At 51.9% G+C, this 18,650-nt stretch overlaps 1 protein-coding gene across 2 annotated transcripts in view; it reads right to left on the reverse strand.

The window, feature by feature from the left end:
- The window catches only part of HTT (huntingtin), a 2,065,683-nt gene that overhangs the window by 1,513,856 nt on the left and 533,177 nt on the right, over positions 1–18,650 (reverse strand). For both annotated transcript variants that reach the window (XM_085642500.1, XM_085642499.1), the window contains 2 exons: positions 10,929–11,047; positions 10,696–10,807 (listed from right to left, as the gene is read on the reverse strand). In XM_085642500.1, coding sequence (XP_085498626.1) covers positions 10,696–10,807; positions 10,929–11,047 — 231 coding nt within the window. The remainder of the gene's footprint in view (positions 1–10,695; positions 10,808–10,928; positions 11,048–18,650) is intronic.

Raw genomic sequence — 18,650 nt, forward strand, 5'->3', positions numbered from 1 at the left:
ACCAGAGACCGGGGTACTCCACAGGCATTTATACTCGCCAAGCCGGAATCATGGAACACCGAAGTTGTATCTCAACCACTGCTGGATTATTTTCAAGAACCTGAGCATGACATCAACGTGAAGCAGCATTGGAAGGATCTCTTCCCAAGGGAACAATGCAGAGAGACAACGGGCGCAGAGTCCTGTGATCAGTGACATGCCAAGCTCATGGTGCATCCAGTGGTGTGTAATGTGGGCGTCACATCCAGAGATGAACCAATTACACAACGTGCGTAGAAACTGCACGCAGAGGAACGGGATGGGCCGGCAGCGCTTACATGTGGTAGGAGCGTAAACACTACACTGCCGACTAGGCACAAGGAGTCGAGGAGAGTCGTAAATGCGCACATGTCTAGGTGATCACAACACTGATCATGCTCTGGGTGATCAATCACCGCAATGGACTGAGTTTACCAGTAAGGCCACCGCGATAACACGCCAGAAAGTATCCTAATAACAAGCATACCTCAAAGGGGGGAGGGGTGAATCACATCAAGTTCCATGGGATCTCAACCATTTCAATCATGAGAGCGGCTTGTGCCCAATGAAGCTTGTCCCGATCCACAACCTTATTAACGCTATAATAAGGATCACATCAAACATGGTTACCTTGGTGGCACCCCCCTAATACAGCACAGGGCAACTTACATGCTCGCTAGAACCCGCGTAAGTGCCCGAACAGACTGCAATGCCTTACCATTATAACTCACCAGTGCCCTCATTACAGCCCTTAGCCTAGTTCAATTTCTTAATCGGTCACTCGCTTTGAGCCTGGGCTCCTCATGCCGCGGGCCTTTCCCATGCGTTGCTCTTACTGCCTCTGCCTCGGGACAAAGCAGTCAATTATGGGGGTGGCCCCTGCCGCCCCCTCGGCCTGAAGATAAAACCCCCGTCGCATAACAGTCAGGGGTCCCAGGGCGCACAGGTCAACCTAAAGACCCTCCCCCCGGGAAACCACTGGGTAAGGGCCACGTGGTACACCACAGGGGGAAATAATAGCCCGCACTTGCCGCCGCTAGCCCAACGCCCGCTGCATCTCAGTACCATGCAAGGCGACCACCCCCAGTTTGCAGTCCAAAAGGAGTTGGAAACAAAACAGGCCGCAACTTCCAAGCGGCTGCCACGGCGAGCAACCCCGAACCCAGGGGGGACACAGGCCGTGCAGGACCACATCGCGGTTCCTCTCCATGCAGTCCCCCACGCAACACAAAATCAACCTTCCGAGCTAGGCGGTAAGATTGTATATACAGTGCGAACTCGACCCGAAGGTTTTGGAGCTCTCTGCTAGATTCCAGTTGCGTCACACGAAATGTAATTTGATATATGCGCGTTATGTTTTGTTGCATAGTATATAGCGCGAACTCGACCGGAAGGTATTGGAGCGCTTGGCAAGGGCACCGTATTTACTTTACCCATTTTGGGCACGGCGCTAATACGTGATTTGCCCGGAATCACAAGATTCGACCCCAAGGCTTGAACTCTGGTTTCCAGCACCAAAGTCGTCCGAGTCGCCGCCAGACCACATCCTCACCCCTTAAGGACAAATTCATATTGGGTAGGCACGGCCCAGCATCCATGATGCTGAGCCAACGCAGGGACTCGACCCCGGTTCCCCAGCGCCCGAAGTCTGCAGCGCTGGCCTTAAGGCCACCTACTCTACATGACTGTAGGTGAGGGGGGAGGGCGCGATGCCCGGGCACTCGCAGCGACTAAGCGCAAGACAGGGGGCATGCTAGCGGTCCCCGGGCTACGGCACCCAGAAAAGAGGGGGGGGGCAGAACTCACCGCCGAAGGCAACCACTGACCCAAAGCGTGAGCGGTCTAGGCGGCCTGGCTATAGGGCGCAAAACCACGATGCCCACTCCACGCGCCACCAGACCGGGGGCTGATCCACCTGCCCTTCGCATCCCCTCAAACCCCCCTCACGGCCAAGCCAGAGGCTCTGCTCCCCGCGCCCGACTGGCAGGCCTGGCTCACCCCTGGCAAAACTTCTCTTGCGCGAAGGAAGGCCCGCGCATGACAACCGCCACTTGGTACCGGGTGCACAAAACACGAGGTCCGAGCCGAACCGTACCCAGCCGCGCACCTAGGCGAGGAGGCCCCGCTGCCCTCCCAGTGACGCTCAGCCGCCCGTCGAGGATCCGTTCCGACCCCACAGGCGGCGCATCAGGCGGGGCTGCATCGGCGACAACCAGGGAACGCGAAGGCTTGTAAGGCTGTCTGGGGTTGGACCCGCATCCCCAGGGCAAATCTAAATAGCGTGCATCCGCCTAACCAGGGGAGTCCAAGTCGTGACATTCACCTCATCATAAGACTGGAGACCAACGCCCTCGTTTGCAAACAAAGAAGGGGGGGGGGGGGCACAAGACTAGTACAAATTGCCCCCCAACTGGCCTCGGACTACCCCCTCGCACGCAGGCAAAGGCTCACTGCCGGCAAACAGATATATGACATGCAATCCGAAAAACCCAACATATGATGAGAAGAGTTTTACTCTGCGGGGTAATACATACTTAAAAAGAGGTCTAGCTGAACAGACTCAAAGGGAATCGAACCTGTAACCTTTAGAATAAGCCTCAGACCTTAACCATTAACCAAAGCGACTACAACCACGAACCTGCTCCTCCTCTGCTGGCGGTCGCCTTACTGCATTAAGGGAAACCAGCACTACGCCAAACCAAACGGCGTCGACGGCGTGTCTAAAACGGCAGATTGTGGCAAGGCCGCCCAGCCCCTCACTGCCCTATGAGGATCACTCGCCTAGCACCGATAAAATGTCGGCAACCCCGCCATTCGTGCCTGCAACGAGCTTGCAGCGCCCCCTCAAGGCTCGCCGTACCATAGCACCCGCACACTTTTGTGCCGCCCAGGGACGGGGCGGGGGGGATGGGTGTTATCGCCGCACCCACCGTGAGCGATGTCGCGCAACGGCGCACAAAGTACCACCACACCTCAGGACAACGAAGACGCTGCCGACGGGACGACACACGGCCTCTCCATGAGGCGTGCGAGGCGAACAGCCCCCTAAAACTATCCATTGATCTGCGATAATTAATCCTTGTATGGTAGACCCCCACGGGTCCAAACGGAACTCAGGGCCCTCCCCTCGGCGCAGCGCACAGCAGTCTCCATGGGACACACACAGCTGCGCCTCGAACCGCACCCGTACCGCCTCCCAGCTCCATGAACAGCGTGGCTGCAGCTTCACGCGACTGCGTGTGTGTCCGCGGTGAGTCGCCCCCACCGCGCATGCAGATTGGGGGGTCCCCACCGAAAAGCAATCCCGGAGGCAAGAGGCAAAGAAAACCACCCCCTCCCCCCTAAAGGGGGGGGTGGGGGGGGCGAAGACTCATCGCATGTGCTCACCGGCACCCCATGCTAGAGCCTTGGAAGCTATTTGCGGAAATCCCTCCGCTGAAATGCACTCCGTGACACTCAATGTCCTACCCTGCCACAAAGTCAATCTCACTTCACGATTCCTTGCCGTGTCTAGCTGCCCGGTAGGGCAAGGGAAGCCTTTTGAAATGTATACACAAAGTGCAGTAGAAAACTGGCCCACATCAAACCGGAAACTTCCACTTGCCTATTCGTATGTTTTACTTTTGCAAGCTGTGTGCAGTTTCTACCGGTTCTGGATTTCCGGCAGAAAGTTATATTACACGTTCCTCTCTAAACGTTAGGTGCGACTATTCAACAGTGCATGTAAACTCATACTGTGCAAGGCGGCTGTAGCGATCGCTGCCATGTAGACCGGCATGTTGGTTTACAGCCTTAGTTTCTGGGCCTTCCAACAGCTTAGGCGATCTTTACCTCAACAACATGATTCGCCTGTAGCATTTGCCTGCAACCTGCTGGGCATTAAACATCGTCTAATGGATTTCCATTTCATTCCGACAAAGGCACATACCGATCCCAGAGCCACCAATCACCTAATTAGCCACCCAACAAACATACGTTAATTCAGGCACCGCGCGTACGAAGCGCTGCCTGCTCTGGTCCTAACCTCTTCAACAGAGCCGCCGAAGGGACACGGCCCAGCCCCACAAACCAAGGCAGCCGCGCTGGTTGCCCCCACCAGGCTGCCGGGACAGCAGCTCTTGCTCTCTGCCCATCGGCCTCGGTCTAACCTGACACCGCTCTGTGCCCTGAACCACGCTGGGAGCCTGCGCCCCCGACAGACTGCCGGTCCCGACTCGCGCTCAATTGTTCCCCCAGGACAAAAAATGGATGCCAGGCATCCGAACCCACATAGGAGGACCACGGCCCGTGGCAACAACCTGCCCCCGAGTCACACAAAACTCACCGCAAAGGAACGCTCCGACCGAACGTAACAACGAACCAGCCAGCTAACATCGTGTCCAGCGGGGGGGGGAACAAGTGAAGACCTCCCAATGAGGCGTGTGAGGCGACAGACACACGGCCTCTCCAGGAGGCGTGCGAGGCGACAAGAGGTCGCCGGCATGGTGGGGGAGGGTTATATAGCCTCCCCCCACGCCCAGAGGAGCCCCGGAAGTGACGCCCGTCGCGTCACTTCCGGGCAGGAAAGAGGAGGGGGACACCGGCCGGAGTCCCTGCCCCCCAGGAGGGGGAGGCAGGGAGGGGTGACCGGTGCCCAGGCGACACTAGGGCGCCGACCGCTCTAGTGGCCCCCTGCGGGGGCCGCGGTCAGCGGCATTGTCTGGCGAAAGGCCCCTTTCTAACTCTTTTCTCCTTGACCGTCCAACATTGTCCGATGAAAGGTTTAAAGTAAGCACAATACACAATATCAAGATCGAGACTATTAAAATAAATTACAGTTCTCGATTGCATGTGGAGGCAGCAGACAAGAGATGTCAGATGTAACACGAGGCAGCGGCTTTCATTCCTTTACTCGAAGTCGATTTAAAATTATATGTCACTTACTTTTTTTTTTTTTATCTGTCTAACCTAAATACAAATGTACCAACATAACATTAACGTAATCATGAATAGTCCTAAAAGATGGGGGGGCGGAGCTTGCCCGGCTTCAAGATGGCCGCTCGGTAAACAAGCTCCGCCATCCACCGTTACAATCCTGCATCATTAGCTGCCTCAATCGCTCAAATGGGCAGTGCTTCGATCACCAGGAAATGCCCTGCTGACTCCCCCCCCCCCCGAGGGGTCTTGGTCAGGTCTGGTGCCATTAGATCGCGAGATCCGAGCCGCTGAGGCTGGCGGCGGCGCGCGGCCTGGTTGCGTGGCTGGCGTGCGCGCCGCGGCATCCTGCTGTACCTGGTGGCGGCTGCGGCCGGCGGGGGCGCCGTGGGCCACAGGAGCTTTCCTGCCGCCATCGCTGTTCTGTGGTGAGCCACCGATGTGATCAGCTGGGATCAGGTGAGCGGAGTGCTTAGACGATCCTCGGCCCGCATTTCGGCGGTGTGGATCAGACCTGGTGGGCGCGAGCCAGCTGGTAGCGGCGCGGCCCTGCCTGATCTCGGCCTCCCGCTGCTGCCCATCTTGCCCCGCGATGCTGATCCTCTGCGATACCCGCGTTGCGCCTGGATACAGTGCCTGCTCTGGATATCTGGGCAGCCGGTCCACTGTGATATACTGCATGGTCCCTCTACTGACGGATTGAGGCCTGGCTTCTCCGCGCCTGAGGGCGTGCCTCGCTGGGCAGCCGCCGCCCCTCGGTGGGGCGTTTGCTGGCTGGCAGCGCGGCTTGTGACTTCGCCACATGCCCTTTGGCAGGCATAACCTTTCATTAGTACTGTGCCGCTGATCTGCAGTGTGGTGTTTCTTGGTCCCAGATATTCACCTACAGTACCCATTGCGCGCAGCGTTGGAGCCACGATGGGCAAGCCAGACAAGTCCCAGCCAAAGATTACCTTAGAGCAGCGCAAGTCGAAGTGCCATGAGGAGACGGCGGAGTCCACGATGGCCGACTCAGATAACTCCAATGAAGAGCCAGTGAGTGACATTAAGCACATTATAGCATCTATGCAGCGTGGTCTGACAGCCATAGACGCCACGATAGACACGCTCGCCTATAGGATGGATAGAATGACAAAGAGTAGATAAACATGCGGAGCGCCTGGATATGGTGGAACGTTGTAGAACTGAAGCCAAGGAGGCCCAGACTGACACCAACGCTGCCCACCGACAAGTTGAGAAGGCACTGGCTGCAGGATAGGGCTGAGGATTTGGTGGCGTGGTCGAGGCGGTGCAATCTCCGCATTGTGGGCCTTCTTGAATCCACAGCTACGGGCACCATGGAACTCTTCGTGGCGCAGCGCCTTAAAACACTGCTTGAGGCTGAAACGTTCTCTGCCATGTATGTTTGTGGTGGAGAGGGCGCATCGCTCGCTTGGCCCCAGACCGCAGCCGGGCGCTCCCCCACGGTCCATTATAGCTAAGCTTCTCAACTACCGCGACAGGGATGCAGCACTGCATAAGGCGAGATAACTGGGAAATCTGTGGTATGAAGGTTCCTCACTCTCTCTCTTCCCTCACTTTACCGTCAAGTTTCAGGAGGCTCGGAAGCAGTTTGCCCCCCTTAAACGCAAACTGCGTGATCATCACATCGAGTATGCCATGCTATACCCCGCAAGGCTGAAGGTTCTCTTTGATGGCAAACCCAGAGTTTTCTCTGATCCGCAGTCCCTGCAAAAAGCCCTGTGGGCCTGGGTGATAGCTGGTAAGCCTAAGACAGACCATGGTGCAGCTGCGGGAGACGCGGCCTCGTCGCATGACCTTGACGATAATGACTGACTGCCAAGGCACTGAGTCCACGCTGTTTCTCCATTTGTGTTAACAATCCTGTTTAATGTCATTTATAACCTTGTCCTTGCTTTGTTCTCTATTGCGCTGTGGGGGCGGAGCTGTTTTTTTTCCCTGCTATTGGACGATGTTTGTCTGTCGGAGCTCCGTTTCGGTTTCTCTGGCCACAGAGGTAGTGGGGTCTCTTCTCCTTATGTTGAAGCTGTTGGCTGCCTGCAGCTATGCGTTTCTTTTTGATGCCTATTCATAACTGCTACCTATTGCTATATTGTTGGCCTATGGCCCCCTTTGCAGTGCATCCTCACCGTTTAAGGCCTTCTATTTGCGTACAGTAAAAATGGTTCTCGGGACCTGCTGCTCGAGATTGTTGGGTAACATCCGCCCCTAAGCGTTACCCATTGCTGTTGAGAATGTCATTAGGGTTGATGTTGGTGGTCTTTATTTTCTTTTCTTTTGTGTATATTGGTTAGGGTACCTTTTTGGGAGGGTTGAGGGTTGCTCTTGCTTGGTTGGGGTCTGCAAGGCGTGGGCGGGGGGGGTGGCAAAGTGGGGTTTTTTTCTGTAGGTCTTTGGTATTTTCTTTTTGCAGGTTGTATGTGCAGGTTATAATATCTCGCACCGGGAGGTGGGGCAACCATTTCTAGCTGTTAATGGCACTGACAATTGCTTATTTTACTTGTTAATTGCTGGTCCGTATGTCTAATCGAAAAGGTTGGAAACTTTTGACGTGGAATGTTAGGGGTCTTAATGACCATAGAAAAGTGCGAAAAATTATAGCTTATCTGAAAAGAAAGAAGGTGGACATCGCTCTCATGCAGGAGACGCACCTCCACCCCGGCTGCAGCCTACTGACAAGTAGCAGTCTGTTTTACTTCACATTCTAGGGCAGTCCTAACCTGGGTTAATCCTGGTGCGAAGCTCCGGATGGACCGCTGCGAGGCGGACCGGTCTGGCAGATACACCATCACTTGCTGCTATAATTTCTCAACAAATTTATTGGTAGTTAATTCCTATGGCCCGAACCATGACGATCCACAGTTTTATCATACTCTCTCCCGGGCTATACAATCTCAGGCCCCTTCTTCTATAGTTTGGGGTGGGGACTTTAATTGTGTATTGGACCCACTATTGGACCGCTCTAGGGGTCCTCCGAGGCCTCCTTCGGCTGCTGCTAGGGCGATCGCTGATGTGTCTCTACTGTTGCAGGTGGTTGATGTGTGGAGGGCTCGTTCGGGGGACAGGGGCAGATTCACACACTATTCCGCTCCACACGACGTACACACACGTATTGACTACTGGCTCATCTCGCACTCCTTATTGTCTACAGTGCAGAATTGTGAAGTGTTGGCGCGGACGCTCTCGGACCACTCGCCTATCTTTCTGACTATCGGTTCCTCCACGCGGGCCTCCCCCTTTCCTGTGGAGTTTCCCCCCCCATTCGTTGCTAGATGCGGCCTTTAAGGCGGAGCTTGGTGATGCCATTTCGGAGTTCTTCAAGTTAAACGTCGGCTCAGTGGCTTCTTATTCCACAGTCTGGGAATCTTTTAAGCTTTACATCAGAGGGATAACTATCAGCAAACATACAGGGGTACTCCGTTCCATCCGTGGCAGGATGGCGCTGTTGGAAATCTGGATCGCCGCTTTAGAGGACGAACTGTCTCGGGGGTCCTCTCCTCGACTGCAGGACCTCCTTAACGAAGAGGCAGAAGCCGAGGTTAAGCACATGGGGAAAATATGCTACAGCGAGTGTTTATGGGGAGGCGGATCGGCCGGGTTCGGTCCTGGCGGCCATGGCGAGGCGTAGGGTGAGATCCGGTTGTGTTCCTGTATTGTCTTCAGATTCCGGCTCCACTGAGTCGGATCCGGTGGCTGTCGCTGATCAGTTCGGCCATTACTATCAGGAGCTCTATAGCTCTAAGGTCACCCCTAGCGATGCGGACATTACACATTCTCTGAAGTATATTGAACTTCCTTGGTTACAAAACTGGCATAGGGAGTTTCTTATGCGCCCTATAGAGCTGCAGGAAATCCGACTGGTGTTGAACTCTATGAGGGAAGGCAGTGCGCCTGGACAAGACGGACTCACAGTCGTGTTTTATAAAGCCTTTAGCGATCTATTGACTGCCCAGTTGGCTGTGCTGTTTCAAGACATCGGCGCCGCTGGGATTATGCCTCAGACAATGCGGGAGGCCTTGATCGTTACCTTACTGAAGCCAGATAAAGATTCAAGCCTCTGTTCCTCTTATAGTCCGCTTTCGTTGTTGAATGTGAACGCTAAGATATTTGCTAAGATACTGGCAAACCGTCTTGCCCCTCTATTGCCTCAGTTAATTGGGACCGAACAGGCCGGTTTTATTCCAGGCCGTACGCTTTTGCAGAATCTTCGCACGGTGTTCGGCGCCTTACAACACACATGCTTGGAGGTCCCTGTGGTGTCCTTGACTCTGTGAACTCAGTTGCTCATGCATGGCATGCTCTGCTGGGCATGTTTGCTGGAGCTCAGCTGTATTCGCTGCGCTTGCGTATAGAGTGGTACCACTGGTTCATTTTTAGTTCGGACAGAGGCGTCCTCCGTGCTCTGCACAGTCTTGGGTTGTCTGTACTGGGGATTTCTTTCGAGATGGTAAGATGGTCAGCTGGGATGAGGTCGTTGCGAACAGAGAGCAACCTTCTGCATTAACGCAGTTTAAGTTTTTTCGTACGAAGCATGCGCTACGGTAGGTATTGGGTGAGGACTTAGCGGAACCTATGGACTCTTCTCCGCTGTCCTTCTTACTCCGATCTCAGTCCCCAGTCAAGTTGGTCTCTAAACTATCTGCTTCGGCCTTACAGACTAAGATATCCCCATACACCAAAGCTCGATTGGCTTGGCAGGCTGATATTGGGGGGGATGCTCTCGGATGCTGTTTGGTTCTACTGCTGTGAAATCACCCGCAAAATCTCTTAATGGCAGGCATAGACTGGCTCACCTTAAATTTCTTAATAGGGTACACTACACGCCGGAACGATTGCACAGATATGGGTTACGTGACTGATTGCTGTGAACGTTGCGATAGCCCGGGTGCTGGCTTCTACCATTTGGCATGATTATGTCCTCCGGTGGCAGAGTTTTGGCTTCAAATTTTTGCTACTCTCACTGCCATTGTAGGCTCCCCTATCACACCTGATCCTTTACTTGCATTACTGGGATACACGAAACCCTCGCGAAAACACCTGAGTAAATTGATATCAATGGCCCTTCTCTTGGACAGACGCGGACTTGCCATGGGATGGATGCGGGGGCCTTTACCAACAGTTGCAGAATGGGAAAGAGACATGGTGTACTGTAATACCCAATCAGACGTGTACAGTGAACTGCTCCCTCCTTCCTCCCGTCCCTTAAGCTTCTGGGGCCTCTTTGCTCAATACCAGGAATCCAAACGTATCGCTGCTATGGATGCAGCGGACTAATGTGGGACGTTAAATTACCGACAGCCCGCCAGTGGTACTTTTCTGAAGAGGTGGTGGTTGACCACTGCGATGCCAATGTGGGGTTATTGTTTTATTGTTAAGAATATGTCTCCCCAGGGGATGCTGCTATTGTACAGTTGCTGCTCTGCACTTGAAATGCCATCGACCCTTTTCTTCTTCCTTAAATTATGTTAGCGATATTTTGTGCTCTGTATGTGACCTGCGCCTTATTTATTTACTTTGTTTTTCTTTTTGAGTAACAGTGAATGTAATTTTTTTAAGTTTATTGTCTTTGAAAAAACTCAATAAAGTCCTAAAAGATGAAAGATACATCCAAGACACTATATGTGTGGTTCATAAATCAATACTTTATGCAAGTACGGAAAAATATAAATGATGTGAATGTACAATAGTTGAAAATAAGAGGCAAGGGTAGGGATGGATTAATTTTAAACTAATAAAACATACCCCCCTTCTCTCCAGTTAGCAGAAATGAAGCGGATAAGAGACGCACACAGTGAACCAGAGGAGCAGTGTTCCCATCTGTGTATTGGCCGATGTCACCTTTAATTCTGGAAGGCTAAGGAATAAAAGGGCAAATTAAACGTAAAACATGGCAAAATGTGCTATTAAAATGCATTTTCAAATAAATGATCACATTTCGAATTTAGCGTTTAAAGAAGTTACATATTCAGTCTAACCTTGTGGTCAAGCTCTCCTGGCTCCAGACCTTCTTCCCTGGTTATGAAACGATCCACACTTCCATCAGAGGATTGTCTACTGTGGCCCATATTTTTCAATAAATGGGTTTGTTTCAGTGCTTTACAGTGAGAAAAGGAACAAAATAACTTTCGATCAGTCAGCAAAACAAGGGGTTTACATCTAAAAAACTAAATTTGCAATGCTAAAAATCATATTCTCTCTCAAGTTATCAAACTCACCTAAAATTTAAATCTAGCATTATTCACAAATACATATATTAATAAGAAATGAGTTGCTTATCTGCAACCTTGGTATCTTGCATACATTCACATACTTAAATTATTACCAGTCATCAGGCTGGGAAACCCTGCTACATTAAAATAACAGTATACAGTGTAAAATAGCCATAGGCCTGAAACAACATTGTATAGTTAGCAGTACATCCAGTTCATTTGAAATAACCCAAACTTCAGTCAATAAGGGGGAAGCTTACGCTCTTTAACTTCCCCTAGAGGCACCATAGCTCAGATTTGAAAGCACTAGTATGAGAATAATATTGGATAAGCTTCTGACTGCGGAGGACGGATGGTTGCATGTGAATATATACAAGATACCAATGTTGGAGAACTAGAATTACAGGTATGCAACTGCTTGCTTCTCCCGCACTGGATCTTTTATATATTCACATGCTTGAATCAGAATAGCAAGCACTACACATTCTAAAACATAACAAAAGTGGGAAGTTAAAGGTATGTAACTAATTTCTTCTCCAGCACTGGATCTTTTATATTTTCACATGCTTGAATCAGAATAGCAAGTACTACACATAATACATAAGTGGGAAGCAGGCTCACCTTTACTGAAACAGGTTTCTCAGGACTGCCTGTCCCACTGCTGCATCAGCTTCAGAGGACGGGGAATGATTCAAGCATGTGAATATATAAAAGATCCAATGTTGGAGAAATACAGGTAATGTGCAGACAAAGGTAATGTGTCCTGGGGGTATGGAAAGTATAGTCTCAGGATCTCTCTGATGGGTAGCTGTTAGATACTCTTCCACTTAGTGGATAAAACACTATGCCAATGTCAAATCTGTGAATTCAGAGCTGATGTTAAAATGGGACTGTGCACACACATCAGGGCTGCTCCTTCCCTGCGAACGTCAGTCATTAGCAGCCTGCCCTGTCAGCCGGTTTAGTTCACTTTTATTTACTCCCTTTCGATTTCTTAACTTTTGCCACTTCCTCCTGTTTCGGGCGTTCCCGCAGCCTGCCTTCCCAGCGTCCCTCCCTGTACCAACTTAATGAAGGCCGCAGCTCGGGCGCAGCAGACGCACCACTGGTGCACAGCAGAACTTCGAGCCCTGGACCCCAGACACCACAACAACTGCGGCCTCAATCTCCTTGTTCCACAACAGGACTGTTCACCTGCCACCGCTGTCTCTTCACCTGCAATGTTGGACCACCCGCCCGCAGTGAAACCCACGCCACACCCACCGGACGAGACCACCCCTGAACCACTCCGATGCCTCCTGATCAATGCTAGATTCTTCTGGAAACACGCCACAGAAGTCTGGGACACCATGTCCACCCTAAACCCAGATGTGACCTTCATCACAGAGGCCTGGCTCACCCCTACTCCACCCCTGACAGAGTCAAATTCAGCCATGCCACAGAACTCACCTGTATTAACCACTCCATCGCCAACTTCACCATCGCAGGAACACTGCGCATTGCCTCCAGCCCCTCACTCCCCAACACCTTTTTCTGCAGCTTGAGCAAATTGACACAGAACCAATGGATGGACGCCCTCAACTCTACTAAACCCGATGCTACAGACAACCTGGAACAAGCAGTCCAGAACTTTAACACCTGGATCGCCAACTCCGCCGGCCTAGTTGCCACCATCAAAACATCCAAAACCCGCAGATCCACCAAACAAGCCAGTTGGTACACACCAGAACTCAGTGCAATGAAATACAGCTGCAAACAACTGGAGAGAAGATGGCACACCGGCAGAGATGGCGCACTGACAGATGCCACAGACCGAGCCACCTTCAAGTCAGACCTCAACAAATACCAACAATGACTCAAAGACGCAAAAAAAGGACACCCTTGCAGACCGCATAAAGGCAAGCATCATCAGAGAGTTCTCCTGCCCAACAACCACCGAGAACATGATTCCTCCTGCACTGGAACTCAACACTCAAACGAATCACTTGCACAATGAGATATCCACCATCTACAGGAATTTCAAACCCCAACCCACCAACCTCCTCAGCCTCCTCACCCCAACGGAAGTCTCTCCAGGCCAGCAACTCACCATACCGAATACCACAGCCATCATGAACTCCCTCCACTCGGAAATACCCACAGGCCCCTGCCCCAACTGACTCTTCAACCTAGGAAGCAACGGGATCAGCCAACAACTCACCATCATCCTCAATGCATCCATCACCACAGCCTCCTCTCCCAAAGGATGGGAACATGCAGAAGTCATACCTCTCCTCAAGAAACCTTCTGCCAGCCCGAGCAAACTCCAGAACAGCCGCCCCATCTCTCTGCTCCCTTTCCCCACCAAAGTCCTGGAGAAGACCATCAACCGGCAGCTCACCGAGCACCTGGAGAGAAACAACCTGCTAGAGGTCTCCCAAGCCAGTTTCCACACCAACCACAGCACCAAGACAGCCCTGATTGTCCCCACTCACAACATCCGCGCTCTACTCGACAGGGGAGAATCGGCAGCCCTGATCCTCCTCCACCTCTCTGCAGCTTCCCACCATACACTCATTAAGAAACTGCACCAGATAGAGATCAAGGGAGATGTACTCAGGTGGATTGCATTATTCTTCATGGGACGAACGCAGAGAATCTGCCTACTTCCCTCACCTCGGAACCCACAAGCACCATCTGCGGCGTCCCTAAATGTTCATCCTTAAGTACAAACCTCTTCAACACCTACAATGGCCCTCTAGCCAGCAACGTCAGAACCCACAATCAACATAATATCCTATGCGAACAATACCCAACTCATCTCCTTACTCTCAGCAGAGCCCACCACCACTAAGACCAACTTCCACAATTGTTTGAAAAATGTCGCAGAGTGGATAAAAAACAACTGTCTAAAGCTCTACACTGACAAAACAGAAGTGGTGATCTTCGGTAACCACACCTGCCTCTGGAATGACACCTGATGGCCAGCAGAATTTGGACCCACTCCCACACCAAAAGAACACACCAGTAACCTTGGCATCATACTAGACGGCAAACTCACTATGAAACAACAGATCAACACAAACATCCACCTGCTTCCACACTCTGCTTGCTACGAAGAATCTTCAAACGGCTCCCCATCAGCCCGAGAAAAACAGTCATGCAAGCCTTAATCACCAGCCAGCTGGACTATGGCAATGCACTGTACGAAGGAACCACCACTCACCTCATGAGAAGGCCCCAGACAATACAGAACCAAGCAGTCAGACTGATACTCAATCTGATCAATGGTCCCACATCACCAAACTCTTGAGAAACCTCTACAGGCTCTCTGTCCAGAAAAGATGCCAATTCAAGTTACTGACACACGCCTACAAAGCACTCTGCAACCAAGGACCAACATACATGAACCACCGTCTGAACTTCCACCAATCTTCCAGAGATCGTGCACCTGTCGTAAACACAGCAGAGGCCCCTCCTTGACCCACCTCGCCAACAAGTCCGGGAACACCGTCTCACCCCGAACATCACCCTCACTGACTGACTTCAGAAAGGGACTCAAGACCTGACTCATCGACTAAACCCAGCATCCCATCACATGGATACTGTTAGAAATGAGATTTCTGGTTGGCTAGGGCTTGCGGCAAAGCCAGGCAGAAACCACCACTCTAGTCAGGGCTGGGGAGTTACACACCAAAGATAACCCCTGCTCACCCCCTTGGTAGCTTGGCACGAGCAGTCAGGCTTATCCCGGAGGCAATGTGTAAAGCGTTTGCGCGCGCACACAGCAAAAACACCCAAGGCCCACCACAAAAGGAAACTCCACACAAGGTTATATATAGCCTTTGTATTATACCACAACACATTAGATAATATTCACACAATTTACACTGTGCCAACTGGCACTGGGCAGAATTTTACAAGGGACTATTTACACGGGACAGGGCCACATGGACCACTGTCAGAATCAGCACAAATCACCAATAGTAAATGTAGAACATATACTAACTGTAACACAAATTATCACGGTAGAGTAACTACTGGCGCAATAATGACCTCAGCGTCATCACACTAGAATCAGGTATAAAACCTATCCTGTATACATCACAGGGGCATAACACATTATGCAATTTCTCATAAGTCTAACGCATTAGACCTAAGCACCTAAGTATAATTACACTAGGGGCGTACATCACACAGGGAGACATAGTGTCACTAGCAAGAACAACCTCATGACCAATAAAGACCACATTTAGAGGTATAACACAGGGTGCGCAAAACATACTATACACAGTACATTTCCTAACACCATAAGCATTAACACAGGGTGCGCAAAACATACTACACACAGTACATTTTCAAACACCATAAGCATTAATATATGCATCACAATAACACCTCAATCGCATTAGGGTCCAGGTCGCACCAGAACCTAAACGTAGCAGCTGCCCACTACTTGCTGGGCAGCTGGGGACAAGAACAGGGCCTAAACGCTGCAGCTGGCACTAAGTGCTGCGCAGCTGGGGAAGTAACAGTATCCAAAAACGTTGGAGCCACCTAGGCTCTACACACACCATGTCCCCCAGTACTGTGGAGCGCACTGGCGCTGAAATGGAATGTGTCCCCAAACGTTGGAGCCATCTAGGCTCTTAGCATACACATGTCCCCAAGTTGGAGCCTCTCTGGGCTCTACAAACAATTATGCCCCATCGTTGGAGCCTCTCTGGGCTCTGAGAAAATAATGCCCCCGACGTTGGAGTCCCCCTCAGGGGACTCTTGAACAATAATGATGGCCCCTTCGTTGGAGCGCACTGGCGCTCTAAGATGCAGGTGCTCCTCGTTGGAGCGGCCCACTGCACACACGGGGCCGCTCTGACTCGGTGCCTCGCACCTAACACCCAGCCTGCTCCCTCGGTGGAGCGCGAGTGATGTGCAGCCCTGTCCCCTGCCCAGCCCTTACTCACCGGGCTCCGGCGCAGGGGACTCCTCTTCTGGAGGCGGCAGCACTTCTCATGTGGCGCGGGGCTTCCCTCACTCCTGGGAGCCCCGCGCTGCCATCTTCACCCGGGCCCCCTTGGAGCCCTCACTCACCGGCGCTGGGGGTGAAGGGTCCTCTTCACCCGGTCCCGCTTCTGGGACCGGGACTTTTTCCAGCCCGCACTTCCGCCTCCTCCTTTTCACCCGGGCCCCCTCCTGGAACCCGGGGCTTCCCTTCATCCGGCTATCACCGCGGGGCTCTCCCTTGAGCATGGGAGCCCTGCGTCACCACGTACGCTGGCGCTTCCGTCCGGCGGCCCCGCCCACAACCAGGCGGGCCGCGGGCGGCAGCGGCGATCTTGGCAGCAATGAGGGGTAGTCTCCCTCCTTCATGACCACGTACAGCGGGGTGGGCACCCGCTTATTAAAATATAAAAAGAGGCGGCCATGTGGGGTAGGTACCCACTAAATAACGATAAATGCGGGGTGGGCACCCGCGAGACCAGCATCACGGGGGAATCCCTACGTCGGGATTCCCTCGGCGGAGATCGCAGCCCAGCGCTGCAAAGCCTGCTCGCTCCTCCTCGGCGAAAAATAAAGCGCTTGGCTCTTGATAAAGGAATAAAGCCCTCACCAGGCGCTAGGAGCAGGCAAAAGTCCTGCAGCAAAGGAGAACAAGTCCAGGAGAGGTGTCAGGGGCAGAGCTGGGCCCAGGGGCCAGCACACAGGGTCCTCCAGCAGGGAGGCAGCCCCCATGGCGGTCCCTCCTGGGCCCCAGCAGCAGCAAGCCCCCTCCTCCGTCAGGAACAGGAACACGGAACCTTTTTCTGGGGCCACAGCCCCTTCTTTTATACACCATTTCCCTTTGTTTCCAAAGGTGCAGGGAAGGGGCGAACCAGATACAACTGGTTCCTGAGCACTTTGTTTTGCTCAGCCCCTCTCCCTATTCACAGAACAGGCCAGGGTCATCAGTCGCACCACAGGGGGCGGAGCCAGCATTGTGTGGGGAAAGCCCAGCCCTATTCAGGTCCCAGGTGTACTCCTCCCACCCATCTGGCTGCTGATCTCCCCTTTCACCACTGGGTGACTCCTCCTGACTCTGGGGATTCCCTAGCCCATCACATAACCTCAGCCAGCCAATCGCCAGACAAGGCACTCATCTCGCACTGCACACATAAATGCCAACTTCCAGAAGTGGCACTTCCACACTAGGTACATTGACGCCGCACACATCATTGCGCAGCATTTCATCACACGTGTCCGCACATACCAAACTCGCACCTGCACTCCCCACGCATCAGGAACTACCAGGGACACATACATTCCCCCATGCATTCCTATGGGAGGGCAGGCCAGTCTCACTCAATGTAACCCAGAGCGCATGCACTTTACACTGGGACACAGTGTTAAAGCGCCTAGAGGCCTAAATCCACTAATACACCATAAGGAAAAGGCTAGGATAAATGCAAAAAGTTCTAGGGGTGAACTTGCCAGAAGGGCCAAGTCCAACAGATACACTCCTGAGTACTGATTGCTTGACAATGCCTTGATGGTGTCGCGCTAACAAGGAAGGTCTTGAGAACCTAACAGGCTTAGACAAAGAGTAATGATGTATATTACGAGTAATTGTATACCACTTCTATGTGATGGATGCATACTATTACAAACTAATGGCAGATTCCCCAGCAAGAGGAAGGCTGAAGTAGAAAAGCTGGAATTCGAAAGGTAATGCGTGAACATTAATTATGTTTGCCAGAATAGTAAGTAGCTTTGAGGAGAGTGTGGTGTCTTCAAACTTGGTGTAGTAATAGCCCATGTAGCAGTCTCTGAACATATTTCTGTAGAGTACATGCTAGCAAATGCAACAGAAGCAATGTTAGCTTTGACAGAACATTTGTGCCAGGAAATGCTCACGGTTGCCAAATGACCTATGACAACAGAGACATCACATCCCAAAACAAAGTATCCTTCTACAATTTCCTGCTATCTAGAAATTCAGTCCAATTAGGGTGAAACAGAGCTAGATGGCCTCCATCTGACGGGGGTGAAGATTGTCTCAGAGCAGGATCTGGCAAAAACAACCTGAAGGTAAGTTCTATCAACCCTGAGATGTATATATTATTTTTTCTTGTCACCCCTATTTCAAGACTGAATAATTCAGCATGTCATGTCATGTAGACTTGTAGAGTGCACTAATAACCTGTGAGGGTATCCAGGCGCTTGAGCATGTGATTGGGCGAATGATAGCCCGCTGAGTTATTCCAACAATCACGTCTTCAGCCTCTTGCAGAACTCAGGAACTGAGAAGGAGGAGGCCATAGTATGCTGGGGGAGAGGTTGTTCCAAGTTTTGGGTGCGATATAGGAGTGACATCCTCCTTTGCTTTTGTAAATGCAGGGAGTGTATATGAGCGAGAGTGAGGTAGAGCGCAGATATCTGGTCGGCTGGTGAAAGCGGATGAGGTTGTTAAGGCATGTTGGTCCGACGATGTTAGGGCTTTGTAAGTGTGAGTGAATAGTTTAAATTGGCTGT

Source organism: Triturus cristatus, chromosome 2_2 (assembly GCF_964204655.1).
Source record: "Triturus cristatus chromosome 2_2, aTriCri1.1, whole genome shotgun sequence".
Taxonomy (NCBI): domain Eukaryota; kingdom Metazoa; phylum Chordata; class Amphibia; order Caudata; family Salamandridae; genus Triturus; species Triturus cristatus.